Source organism: Mandrillus leucophaeus, unplaced genomic scaffold, assembly GCF_000951045.1.
Source record: "Mandrillus leucophaeus isolate KB7577 unplaced genomic scaffold, Mleu.le_1.0 Scaffold79, whole genome shotgun sequence".
NCBI lineage: Eukaryota > Metazoa > Chordata > Mammalia > Primates > Cercopithecidae > Mandrillus > Mandrillus leucophaeus.
Window position 1 is genome coordinate 2090708 of NW_012108585.1, and position 13858 is coordinate 2104565.

At 56.4% G+C, this 13858-nt stretch overlaps 1 protein-coding gene across 1 annotated transcript in view; it reads right to left on the reverse strand.

Annotated features, from left to right (window-relative positions):
- Positions 1-13858, reverse strand: part of CACNA2D4 (calcium channel, voltage-dependent, alpha 2/delta subunit 4) — a 139908-nt gene that overhangs the window by 8647 nt on the left and 117403 nt on the right. Inside the window, exons 28-35 of the mRNA XM_011967152.1 lie at positions 13580-13624; positions 13314-13376; positions 4187-4257; positions 3661-3736; positions 3012-3064; positions 2640-2692; positions 2323-2343; positions 32-149 (exon numbers count right to left, since the gene is read on the reverse strand). Of these exons, the coding sequence (XP_011822542.1) occupies positions 32-149; positions 2323-2343; positions 2640-2692; positions 3012-3064; positions 3661-3736; positions 4187-4257; positions 13314-13376; positions 13580-13624 (500 nt within the window). The remainder of the gene's footprint in view (positions 1-31; positions 150-2322; positions 2344-2639; positions 2693-3011; positions 3065-3660; positions 3737-4186; positions 4258-13313; positions 13377-13579; positions 13625-13858) is intronic.

A 13858-nucleotide genomic window follows, 5' to 3' on the forward strand; every position in this document is an offset into this window, starting at 1 on the left:
CGGGACGGGCGGTGCCGCCCTGCGGCCTCACTTCTGGCAGGGCCCGCACTCGATGATCCCGTTGGCCTCCCGGATGGCCGGCTGGTACACGAACACCGGGTACTCGGTGTCGCACGGCTGCAGCTGGTCCTGCTTCTTTTGTTTGTGGGCTGCGGGCAGAGAAGGGACATCAGGCCGCCGAAGGGGCCTCGGAGGGCATGGCCTGGGGTGACCTCGCCTCAGCCTTCCCAGGGCCAGAGTTCCCCCCAGTCCATCTGCAGGTGGCCCCTCCTCAGGCGGTTCTCGGGACACGTGTGGAGGAGCCGGTGGGGGTGAAGGGAGGGGAAGGCACCGCAGGGGCCCTATGTCTCCGTGGAGGGAAAGCGCTTGCTCTCTGGGAGCCTGGCCCTGGCTGTGAGCTGGGGGCGGTGCACCATCTCCAGGGCTCCTTCCAGCACTCAGATCCCGGGGGAGGGTCTGAGCGGGGAGCAGAAGCAGTAGGGGCACCAAGGGGTGGCTTGGGGGTACTTAGGCCCACCACCCCTCCCCTCACTGTGGACAGACCTAGCGCTGTTCCTGGGCAATCCTGCCCTCCTCTCCCGCATAGCCAGGCCCACCTGAGCGCCTGGGATGGGGGCAGCCGGGCAGGTGGGCTCCAGGCCTGGGGCTGCCAAAGCCCAGAAGGCACAGCCGCCTGGCGCGGGGCTCCTTGGGGGCAGTGCGATTTGCCCTAGCTCCCTGGGACAAGGACAGTGGACTCAACCGAAGGCAGAGGCGAGTGCCTCAGCCCCGCTCTGGGGGACCCAAGTCTGTTCCCTCCTGGAGTCTCCTGAGGTGGGCACATGGCAGAGCAGGGCCCCACCGCACAGGCAGGGACTGTGCCCAGCGCTCCTGTTCCTCCCAAGGCTCTCTGCGTGGCCCTTCTGTTCTCAGGGCCCGGCTGTGGCCCCCAAGGATAGACCTAGAGGTGGGGGCCACAAGTGTGCGCTACCTTTCCAGGCTCATGTGGGGTCCTACAGGACAGCATGGGGCTCCTCAACTGCCAGACCCAGAAACTTCCAGCCAGAGCTCGAAACCCAGAGCGGACACCGGCTGGCACGCGGAAAACCCTCACTGAGAGGAGCAAGCCCACCGCGGCTGGGCTGTGAGTTTTGTCCCCAGGGCTGGGCACAGAGGCCTGACAGCGGCAGGGTTGAGTGGCATCCCCAAAGTCACGCAGTGGAGGGGGCTGCAGCACCTACACCCCGGCCTGGGACTCCAAGTCCAGTGCTCCTTCACTGAGGACACTGACACCTGGCAGGCAGGGGGGAGGAGCTCCAGGGGACAGGTGCCCCAGAGAAGAGAAATTCTGAGTAGGCAGATTGAGGGGGATCAACCTCAAGATACAGCCGCTGACAGAGAGAGGGGACAGTGTCCCCACCCCACGGTGAAGCCCTGTGTTTCTGCGCACGGGGGTGGGGACCTGCTTCTAAGTGACACAGCGTTCCTGGTTCCTGTCACTGACACCTATTGACTGCAAACGCCCCAGAGCAGCCCCACCCAGTCGATCATGGGTGTGAGTCCAGGAGTCTGGAGACACAGCCCTAACCGCCCTGAGCCCAGGGACAGGGGAAGCCCCAAGCCAAGGCCAGCAGGAGAGAACAAAGAGCAAGCCAGAGGTGGACCACAGCCGAGCTGAAGAGATGGGATAAGCTGGGGACAGCCCAGGTGGTGGGAGGTTTTGGAACCCCATGGCAAAGGTTCTATGAACACTGAGGCAGATGGCCTCCTGTGGTCATGGAGTGTCCAGGCGCCCGGGCAGTGAGTGCTTTGAAAGGCCAGTCTCATTGCCGCCCTGCGCGTGTGGCCAGAGCCACCGGGCTTTGTGTTGGGGCCTCTCTTGGTCGCTGCCTCTGGGGGACTCTGTCTTCAGACACAGGGTCCCAGAGGGGAATCATCCTGAGAGCTTCCTGGGGCATCTGGAACCAGGAGTCCTGCTGAGGGCTGGTGATGCCCGGGCTGGGGTGCCGCTGTTTGCTTCTCCAAGGGGTGGGCTGGCGGTTGCTCACTCATACTGGCTCATGGCCACCCAGCCGCACCATCTTTCCTCTTGGAATCTTACATGTTCTCACCCAACGGGAGGCTGGAGTTTCTCGTTTTCCCTGGGGCCTGACTGTCCTCGTGTGAGATGAGATCTGGGCTAGACTCCCCAGTCCCCCAACCCCCAGGAACGGTACTTTACACCGGGAAAGCTCAGCCCTGCCTGGGGTCACTCCTGGGACGGGTCATGGAGGGCGGGTTCTGTGTAGCTCCTGCTGCGTCCCCAACCCACCACTAGCAGGGATTGTCAGCAGAGCTACTTACAGTGATGGAAGACACTTTTGGCTGGCCGGGACATGAGCCCAGCACAGGGTGGACACGGCACAGGAAGAACATGGTGGCACAGGAGGGCAGGATGTCATGGGGTGGTGATGATGGCACATGGAGTGGCGGTGTCCCAAGATGATGTCACACACAGAGCCAGGAGTGAGGGAGGTGATGAGAGAAGGCCACGCAGGGTGAGAGGTGAACAACGATGCGCCTATCCCCACTGTCACCTACCCCACGGGGAATGGTCTCACGTGAGTGGACCAAAATGCCACTGCTCTTCAGCACATGACCCTGCAGCTCCATGCACTCACCCTCGGCCCCTCTGTCGTACCAGGAGCCCCAGACGCTCCACTCCAGCAGGAACCTGTCGGACACAGGACTGAATCTCGGAGACCTCTGAGATTACAAGGGGCTGGAGTATCCCTGACAGCCCCCGGCCCATCCCCTCTCCTCTAGGACACCCTCTTCCCTGCTTGAGGGCTCTGGGGTGAGCGGTGAGGTCCCTCCCAGGGGCAGCGTGCAGGGAGGAGGTGGTGTCCATGCCCAGGGATGGTGCCCTCCTTCCCCGGGTTCTGGTCGCAAGTGGGTTGTCCTGGAGACCCTGCAGCCCCCTGCTCAAGCACACCCTCCTAAGCCACCCTTGCATGCAGCCCTCCACCAGCCCCATGTCTACCCCCACTCACAGCACCAGCTCCTGCAGCAGCCACCTGGTCGCCGTCAAGAAGGCAGAAATTGGCTGGGAAGGAGAGAGTACACACCACTCACACCTAGGTCCAAGGCTGAGGGTCCCCCCACACCCCAGCACCACCCTCAGAGAGACCAGACAGTGGGCTGCCCTGCCACTGGGAGCGGGGGCGGCAGAGCTCAGGCCCGCAGCCCAGCACCCACTATCCCCCTACCCCCCACCTGCCCTGCAGAGCTGAGCTAGCTGGGAAATGCCTATTGCAGGTCAGACGTCTCAGGTGGGGTTGGACGTGCCCCTCCAGGAGATGAGTCAAGGCCTCATCCTGGCGCTGTACTGCTGAGGATCCCTGGTGATCAAGTGGCAGTGTCAGGGGCTGAGGCTGAGGCAGGTTGCTTTCTCTGTCTCCGCCAGAGGCCCTATTATGTCACAGCTACCAGAGCAGTCCCTTTGAAGCCCCAAAGCCAGACCCACAGGCCTGCCTGAGAGCGGGACTGAGAGCAGTGGCTCTGAGCAGAAGGTGGAGATGGTCAAGGTAGGGCCCTGGGGCCAGACACCCAACGTGGGTGAGAACAAGGACCAGTGACCTCATTCCAGGAGAGGGCAGAGGACTGGCTGGCTGGCAGAGGGAAGGGCTGGGTGACACTCACGCTGACCAGGGGCTGGGCTGCGCTGTGGTGGTGACTTGAGGGTTTGCACATGGCCTGATAGTCGTACATGGTCACTCTGAAAATCAGACGCAGGCTGTGATGAGTCCGAAGCCACCCCCACACCCTGCCCCTGCCTCAGGAGGCTTTACTAGCAGAGCACCCATTTACCGCAATTCCCAAAGGAGCCTGAGCTAGGACAGCAGATCAGAAGACAGTTCATGCTGAAAATTGCATGTCTGCACTTGGAATGGTTTAAAGACAATGAAGAGCAAATGGCTTGCCCTCTGAGTTGGACGGTTTTCCCTTTTTCCCTCTAGGGTCTGACCTGCGGGGTCCCTCCCAGGGATGCCTACATGACCTTAGCCCTCCCCACATCATGTTGACGCCCTGGCTCCATAAAGGTTGCTTTTTAGGGGCACCCACTGTGGGTTTTGGAGGTCAGGATCCCGAGATCCGCTTGGGCCACTTAGCGTCAGCTCTTGGTTTGCTATGTCTATTTGGATGGGGGAGGAGGTGCCCCACTTACTGGCTGAACACCCCCATGCTGAGCAGCTGGGTCATGACAGCACCATCCACCTCCCCCAGAAATCTTCCCGTCTGTGAGGGAGGGAGAGCAGAGAGAGAGGGAGGGAGAGAGATGGAGCAGGGTGGAGCCTTCTGAGTCCAGCATTACTTACTTAGCTCAGGTCGAGGCTTCTGGTGCCTGTCGGGCTTTCCCTCTAAACGCCTCTCAGCAAAATCCAGCTGAAACCTTCCACCCACGCCCCTCTCCGGGCCTGGCCCCCACCTTACCGTCCAGCCTGGTGCTTTCCAGGCCAGCAGACTATGAGACCAGCCTAGAGGTTGCAATATGATTTTTCAATGGTACAGAATTCCTTGGAGCAATTCTGCGTGAATCACTTGCAGCAAGGTTAAAGAATGTTTTACGAAACTGGATTTGTTGTACGTGCTGTGTGTGTGTGGGGTCAGATATAAAACACGTTTACACGTTTCTGCAGGTGAAGGTCAAAAGCAGTGCCTGTCTCGTGCACACTGGTATCCTCATCCTCCCAGTGTGAGAGGGCTGGTGTCGCTTTTGATGTCCCTCCATCACCTCCCACAATCAGTGTGCCCTGTGGATAGGTCATTTGTCCCCTCCACGACAATGACCTAACCGGATCCCTTGCCCTGTCTCCACTGCCCACCTGCCCTCCTCACTGACCTCTCCCCTAGTCCCTGTGGCACTGCCAGAGTCATCTTCCTCAAATGCAGCATGAATGGGTCACTCTCGTCTTCATTTCCAAAAAATAAACAGGACCCTCCCTCCTGCCCTGGCTCCCCTTTCGTTGTCCATCAGCCAGTGCTTTGTGGCTCCTGTGCCCTGTGCCAGGCAGCGGCCCCCTAGCTGGCTGAGAATGGCCTCAGGCCCCCCATCCTGCCACCTCTCATGGCCTCTGTACCTGCCTTGGCCTATTGAGTCTGCCGTTTCTCAGCAGGGCAGGGTGGCAGAGCTTGGGCTTTGGTGTTGGATTTCAACTTGAATGTAGGCTGTCTTTAAAGATTGGGGATAGCGTGTGTGCAGCGTGTGGCTTCCAGTAAATACTTGAAAAATGGCAGCCATTGTTAGGAGGAGAGGTCTGGGGTCTGGCTTGGCTGTTCTCCCTGCCTTGATTACCCTTTCTCTGTCCTCGTGCCAAGGAACTTTTTTCCTCACCCTCGCTGGGAAGTCTTTCAATTCTAACTTTTCTAGCCAGAACGAGGCCTTCCTCTGCACACTGGCAGCCCGTGACCTGCATGCCCATGCAGTCCCAGTCTCACTGTGCCGGATAAGATATTTGGTAGAAAACTGTATGAGAACAGGACCATGTCTTACTCATCTCTGAATTCCCCACAGTGTCTTGGTACCTGGACATACTCAGTCAGTGTGGAATTTTGGCAGGGAAGGGAGGTGGAAACCAAGCTGAGGGTCATGTCAGGTTCTTCATGGAGATCTTTCTAGCTGCCAGGGCCCAAAATGATGACATGTGTGATAACTACCAATAAAAAGAAATGCAAGGCTGGCACAGGAGCTGAGGCACATGGGCCTGGCCAATCTCAAGGAAAGGTAGGCATTGTCTGGGTGCCCACCTGGGGCCTGCCCTGGGCAGCCAAGTAGACTCCAGCAAGCCTTCTGAAGGGAACAGAGATTTATTCCAGACAAGGGCTAGTCAGAACGCACAACTCCTGAACACCTAATGAAAAATCAGAGAAGTTCTCTCTCAAATGAGAGGTGATGGTGCAGCTTCAGGACAATAACCCCAGTACCATGCCCATGGTTCATAATGCTATGACTTATAATCAGCCAATATGGGGCCACGGGTCCCCAGATGCACCCACGCCAGGAATCTGGGATGAAGTCAGGAAGTATTACTTTCCAAATTGGAATTAAATAACAAAACATAGTCTTTACATCCTACAGTATTTCCTGTATAAGTGGAAATAGCTGACTTATCAAATTAAAACGTAAGGATGCAACCCACTAAAAATGCGTGGCAAATTGTAATCTAAAAATGGACGGGTCAATTACAAAAGTAAGCAGGAGGAAAACAGAGGCAGACAAAGGTACTCAGACTTGCCTGTCTACATTCTGCTCGCTCTTCACCTGGAATAGCCTGACCACCAAAAACTATTTCATAACACCTTTTATTCACAAGGCACTCACCAGGTGAGTCTGATGCAAAAATGAATGAAATGGACACAAATCAAGAGCTTCAGACTAGTTTGCATGGACAGACAGGGAACACACAAACTCTCAGACAGGGCTGGCTGATAACCGGCACCTCCTACAGTGGCGGAATGGAGTGGGAACCCAAAGACCTGGTAGGCTGCATGGAAGAAGGCAGTGGACATGGCAGGGAGACAGTAGGGAGGGTCAAGGGCATTCCACGGACAGAACAGCAGGTGGGAATGTGAAAGGCATTGAAGTCCCGCCTGTTCAAGGTGCAGCCCTAGAGCTCTCCCTGGTGCCTCCAGCTAAACTCTCTCAGCTGGGGCTTGCTTTTTGCTATTCTAGTTACTGTGTGTGTGTGTGTGTGTGTGTGTGTGTGTGTGTGTGTGTGTGTTTCCTCCGTCACTCCCTCACCTGACAGCAGGATTCTAGAGGACAGAAATCCACCTCTGTCCCACAGCACCACACCATGTCCTGTTTACAGTTATTATTCCATGCATATTTGCTGAAGGAATGTGTGAGGGAATGAATGACCCGACTCTTCTGCTCCCTGGGAAAGCGCAGCGGGGTGGAGACAAGGCTTCTGACGAGGCTGGTCTTAATTCCTAGAAGCCTGTCCCATTCTCCTTCCTAATTCTAGGCTTATTCACTAACCACCCTGTTGTTTAGACCCTGGATTCTGAGAAGAGAGGTCCCTGAGAGCAAGGATGTGTATCTTGGACACTAGAAAAATGTATCCCCCTCCATAAATAAATAGCTTGATTTTTCTAGGATTTGTCACTCTGGCAGAAAATATCCATTCTCCCCGTCTTCTTTAGTTAGGCACCCTGACTTTAATTATGGCAGCCATGTGCTCAGCGAAAAGACTACATTTCCCAGTAGCCCTTGCGGCAAGGACTGGCCAATGGAATGTGAGCAGAGCCGCTGGGCGGGACTTCCGGGAAGCGGTCCCAAGGCCTCCTGCCCCCTGCCCATCCTTGCCCTTGCGCCCTGGGAAGCGGACTCGAAGGCAGGAGCCCCTCCAGCAATGCTGGGATCGTGCGGATGGGGACAGGCCGCGCCCAGGCTGCCTTCATCTATTCTTTTATGAGAGAATAAACCTTTAGGTGTTTAAGCCACTTCTCTGCTGGCAGCAGAACACAATTCCTGGCTGATAGTTTCTTTTGAAGTGTGTCAGGGCAAATCCCCGACACAGAGAGAGTCCCTGAACCTGCAAAGCCAAGGCCCAAAGGTCGACGTGGGATGCCTTGTCGATTTAGGAGCCCCGGACCGTCTGTGGAGTGGCACCCAAAGCACAGCACGATGCCGGGGCCTGACCACCCCAGCCCCCGTTTCAGGGGGACGATTCACAAATAAGCAGTGGCCCATGGGCTGCCTGAACTCTGGGGCTGGGTCAGAAGGGTCGAGGAACCCCCTGCCCGGCCTTCAAGTCTAGAGGGAGGCTGGGGGGAGGTGGGTCCTGTGAGCACCACCCAGAAGCCTGCAGGGGAAGCACATGGGGGCAGAGGCAGGCGAGCAAGTGATGAGACGTTGGGCAGTCCCTCCCAGGCCTGGACTAATTTGCAGGGCTGTGGGAGGCTGTGCCCAGAGAGAAGGGGTGCTCTTGACTCGGTGACAGATGGAGTAAATGTCCCGTGGCCTCCTTACCTGGGGACAGCCTCCGTTTCTTCTCTAAAGATGGGAGCTCATCCTCCTAAGGGGTGTGAACACTCAAGTCCCTGTGTCTGGCTCGTGTGGGAATCAGTTTCCTTTTGTCTGCTCCTGGCTTGTGCAGCCTCTCCTGCCCCCCGTCCCCCAGGCTGCAGTCTCTTAAGGAGTGTTTTGGACACTCAGGGGTGCCTGGGAGGGACGTGAAGGAGCGGGGTGGGGATGGGGCAGCACTGCACTCCCTGGAAAGCCACCTGAAGAGCCTGCCTCTGACCACGACAGGATGAATTTTATTCCTGGAGGGCCCAGTGGAGCAGGGCCATTTGGGAAGCCAGGAAGGCAGAGGGAGCACCGCTGCCAGGGCATGTGGTGTCCCGGAAGATGGCCAAGGCAGGCTACCCAGAGTGGAAAGGATGGGAACACGTGCCAGGCTGGGATAGTGACTTGAAGATGAGGAGCCTGGGCTGGGCGGGCTGCAGGGGGCAGAGAAGGTGAGAGGGATTCAGGGAAACAGGACCCAAGGCCCAGATAGGCATGCCTGACGCCCCTGATAACAGAAAGGGATGCCCTGCTCTGAGGGCCTGCCCGGTCCAGGCTCACTGGGCTAGGGCACGGAGGGAGCAGGGTGCTGTGCTCTGAGAGATCCAGGGAATCTCCCAGGGAAAGGTGCTGGGATGGAGCCTCGGATTCTCTAGGCTGCAGTTGCTGCCCCTTGGAGATCCACTTTGAAGCTCCCATGGGTGGGTGCTGTCAGGAAGCAAATGACAGGCATCGGAGTCCCCAGATTCAGGGTGACAGATCCACTATAAATATTACAAAGCTCCACAAAGCTGCTGTCATTGTCCCCAACTGTCTGCTTCTCTTTCTAGGCCCCACATCAAGGGTTGCAATCTTGTCATCCATAACTCTTTATTATAAGAATGAGCCCTGGCCTGGAAGAGAGGCCAAATGTCTAATCAGCAGGCCTGGAACACCACTGGACAGGAGACAGCCAAGCAGCCACTCCCTCGGGCTGGTTACAGATGGGACCCTTGTGGTTTCCCCACTCACTGACTATGGGGAGGAGGGTGTGGAAGGACTTTGTCTGGGAAGAACCTTTGCATCTGTAGCTCAACAGGCTTCTCTCTCCAGGCCCCTGGGTGAACCCCAGCAGGGACAAGGAGTCACTGGAAGTTTTGACACATTTGCCCAGTCAGGAAAGTGACAGCAGCCAGCTCAAGTGCATCCAGCTCTACAGCAGCCATGAGGCCTGGGGAGGGTTCTCAACCCATCACGCACCCAGTCACCTGGAGGGCCTCTTTGAGCAGACTGCTGGACCCCAGTCCCAAAGTGCCTGAGTCCCTAGGTCTGGGTGGGGCCCTGGCAAATCTGCATCTCTGACAAGCTCCCAGATGCTGGGGCTTCCATACTTCAGCAGCACTGGAGGCCTAGAGATAAGCAGGGAGGAGCAGTGAGGAGCGGATGAGTTAGGGGAGCCAGACTCTGTGGCCCTCGATGGCGCCTGTGTGTTTGGGGAAGAGGGGCAGGTTTGGGTCGGTTGGTGGGAGTTGGTGGTGGGCAGACCCTAAAGTGGTTCACAATGATCGCGGCCTCCTGGGAGTCCCGCCCTTGTGTAAGCCCCTCCTCTTGAGTGTAGGTCGGACATAGTACCTTGTTTCTAGCAAGCAGACTACGGTAAAAGTGAGGGGTGTCCCTTCTGAAATCAGGTTTCAAGACTGACTTCCACCTTGGCTTGCTCAGTTTGATGAAGGAAGCCGCCTGCTGTGGGGGAGGATGCTTCGCCTCACAGCCCTGGAGGAACTGAACGCTGCCAACGTGGGACCGGATGCAGATCCTTCTCAGGTCAAGCCTGGAAATGACAGCAGCCCTGGGGACCTTGATGCTGTAGCCTTGTGAAGACCCTGAGCCAGCCGCACCCAGATCCCTTACCCACAGAAACCGCCAGATTTTAAGTCTTCTGGTCGTAAGCCACTGCTTTTGCCATAATTTGTTATGCAGCAATAGATAACTGCTACAGAGTTGTTAAATGAATACGTTTTTTCAAAAACAGCAAAAACAGATGGATGGACAGAGGGTTGGACAGCTGAACAAGTGGCATTAGCCCCAGACTCTCTACCGCCCTGTCTTCCTCTCACCTCCCAGTCCAGCGCCTGCTACCTCCAGCCCTCACTCTCAGGCCAGTTCAGTTCTCCACACAGTTATCGAGTGTCTGCTGTGTGCCAGGCACCACGCCAGGTGGGGTCTCTGGCCTGCTGCCCTCCCATAACCCGACACAGTTCAGGCTGCATGGTCACAGCTGTCCAGAGTGAGGAAAGAGGAAGTGAGCCCTGTCACAGTGCCTTGACTCCCAGGGCTTGACACTAGCCCAGAGCTTAACACAGGGTTGGGATTCCTGGGCCTTGCCTTTCAGGTCCTACAGGCATTGGTCCTAACTCCATGAGACTCAGCTGAGCGCAGCAAGTGAATGAACTCCGCCTTAAGCGGTGACAGAGTGACCTGGCTGGGGCTCAGGGCCAGGAGTGTCACCCAGGGGGCCCGGACTTGCAGCCTCCACACCCACCAGAGGAAGCCAGTCTAACTGGGGTCATGAACCGTGCCCTGCAGATGCCTAGGTCCCATCAAGACCAGTGTCCTCCCAGCTCAGTTCCCCTTCCAAGAGGTCTTTTCTAGAATCTTCTTCTCCCTCTTCTTTGCTGCTCTTCAGTTGGCTTTCTGGGTTTGAATTCTGGCTTTTCTGTGGTTGTAAGTTTTTGGGTTAATGCTCTAACCTTGCAGGACCTCATTTTCCCATCCTGTGTAAAGTGAGACTAACAAGGTCCCAGCAGATGATGTGGGGAGCCTTTCTCACTTCTGAGGCCTCATCGTTGGGGAAGCAAGGGTGAGCCAAGCACGGTGGGAGTGGGGGCTCTGGCAGGAGCCTCTAGAAGGTCAGTTCATTTCTGTCCTGTTTCATTTCATGGAGGATTTGGGATGGCATATAAAACTACACACAGGGTAAAAAGGTAATAGAATCATTGAGAAAATGGGGGTGAATGAGTTAAGTAAACAAATACATTATAAAATATAAATCTCTGAGTAACTGACGGCTACCACATCTAATCCAAACTTGTTCTCAGTGATTTCACAATCCGTGAAGACATGTGAGCAAATGTGGTCTGGACAGAATAGGACCAAAGTGGCCCAGTGGGTTATGAGAGGGTCCCTCGAGGGGTTCCTATCTCGAGATGCCACACGCTTGCCAGCTTCTCTCAAGACTGGGGTGGTTCCCCTCCAGGGCTGGCTCCCTGCACGGTTGGCCGGCTGCCTCTGGAGCAGGGACTGGCAACCACAGCCCTCAGGCCAAGCCTGGCTCACTGTTGATTCATGTGGGACCTTGATCTAAGACTGGCTTTTCCATGTTCAAGTGGTTGGGGAAAAAAAGTCAAAAGATTGATAGCATCTCATGACACATGAAATGTATCTGAAATTCACATTTCAGTATTCAAAGGTTTTACTGGAGCAGTGCCACGTGCATTTGCTAACAGATCGCTCGTGGCTGCTTTCTTGCTGCAGTAGCAGGGCTGAGTCTCATGAAGTTCAAAACCAAAATGTGCATCCTCCCCTTTAGGAAATGCTCGCCTACCCCTGCTCTAGAGCTCGCTCTCAGGCTTGGCCATCCTGTCCCTCTGTCCTGCCACCTCCCATCCCAGTGTCCAGAATCCAAGCTTTCGCTGGGACGCCTTAGCCCATGCTCTGGCCCTTGAAAGCCAACACCACGGGAGGCCTGGGGACGTGGTCAGGCTCAGTTACCCAGGGCAAGAGGGGTCAGAGCACGAACGAGGGGGCATCAGGTAATCCCAGAGCCTCACACCAACCACTGGTTTTAACTCCTGTCATCACCGGTTTTCTCCCAGAACAGTGGAAAAATACAAAGGCCCGGGCTCTGTCTGGGGAGGAGTGAAATGGCCAAAAGGGGGCATGAAAGGGAGAAGGGGGAAACCAGAGGCAGGCGCCCAGGTGACCACGATGAACAATTAGCTGAGTCCTGCAAAGCCCTGCCCCCACTCCCACCAAGAGGAAGTTGAATGAAATCGTCTTTGGCTTCTCTGCGCTTGTGGCTGAGAACTGCTGCTCGTTAAGTGGGTCATTTAAACACTACCCCAAGGAGTTAGATTTCATGACCCACTGGTGCCCCTTTGTCCTCACTTGTCCTCTTTCCCAAGTCTCCTTCCGACACCCCTGCTCCGGTTCCTGCCCTGTTCCGATGACTTCTTTGGATCGGAAGCCGCATCCCGGTCAGGCCAGACCACAGCCCTGAGATACGTGGAGGTGGCCTTGACCACGACCTCTGCATCAGCCTCTGCATCCCAGGCGGTGCGAGCCTTCAGCTGGGGCTGGCTTGGACACTGTGTAGTCCAGCCCCCAGCGAGACACGGCGAGCGGAAGTCGCTTGCCCACATCATATTTCTAATTAGTAGTGAAGCTCACACAGAACCAAATACTATGCCCCTTTCCCCGAGGCTCAGGCAGGAGGCCGTTCGGATGCTCTGCCTCGCTTCAAGGAAATACGTCTGGTGAATAGATCTGGATTTGCTTCAGGTTGGAATGGGTTTCTTTCTCAGTTTGATTCCTGGCTAAAGGAATAATCCATTTTGAGGCCCCTTTTGGAGCCCAGCAAGTATAAAAATATTATTGTACTTTCTCTTTTTTCTGTCTGAGTACATGTTCAGTTCAGAGAGATGCCCACACCCAGCGGGGGCAGGAGAAGGTTAGGATGTGCAAGCCAGGCCTTCAGGTGAGAAAGCCTCACATCCATTCCCCATTTCTTCCCTGGCACACCGAAGGCCGGGCGTGGTGGGCGAGAGTATAATTTTCCATAAGGTCCAGACAGGACAAGAACAAGAAGTGGGGCAGACGTGTCTTCTGGGCCCCACGATGGTAGAAAGGCAGGAGGGGGTTGGGGGTGATCTGATGAGTGGGTGTGCTTGGATCGCTGGGGGGAGGCCCCACGTGAGGCTGGGTCAGTGTGGCCAGCCCGGGCCCTGAGATGGGGTTACTGAGTGGCTCCTACCAGGGATGGGACGAGGCCAGGCTAGTGACAGGTAAAATGAAGAAGTAATATTTTCTCTGACTCTCTGAGTTGAAAAGTGATCCAAATTCTGCCATCTTGCTCTGTTGACTTTGGCTTTAAGAACACCGTGTTCTTCAGACCTTTCAGCTGAATTGGCCCTGAGCAGGGTTCCCTTCCGGGGCCGTGGGGCTCTCTGGCTGGAGTGGCTGCCCGATGTCTTCAGTCCTCCTGCTGCCCTCTCCCCCTCATTCTACATCCCCAGTGACTCACCTCATGGGACCTCTTGGAGATCAGAATGAACCCATTGTTGTCAATGACGAAGCAGTCCAGATCCTGGGGGGAAACCCAGAAGGGAGGTTACTCCAGGACCCTCGCCCACCCCGGTCCTCCGGCCTGTCCCCCAGCTCTGGAAGGCAGCGTGGGAGCCTTCCCTGCAGGGAAGGAGGGGATTTGGGAGAGGGAAGCTGGCCCGCAAGGAGGACCGGGTGGAGGGCCATGGCTCCCTCCTCCAGTTTCCTCACTCGGGCAGAACTTACACTGTCCTCACAGCTCTGTGTGCACGGCCCGTCCACAGTGCTGCACTGGAAGGAAGAGGAGAGACTGAATGTGGAGACCACGCGCATGTGTGTGGTAGAAATGGCGTGTGGAAGTGGGAGCGCTGTGTGTGGGGTACGTTTGCAGTGTGTGTGCATGTGTGCATGGGGTATGCAGAGGGCATATGTGTGGGGTGTGGGATGTGTGTGTCATATGTGGAGAGCATGTGTGTGAGGTGTGTGCATGTGTGTGTCTGTATGCGGAGGGTACATGCGTGTGGT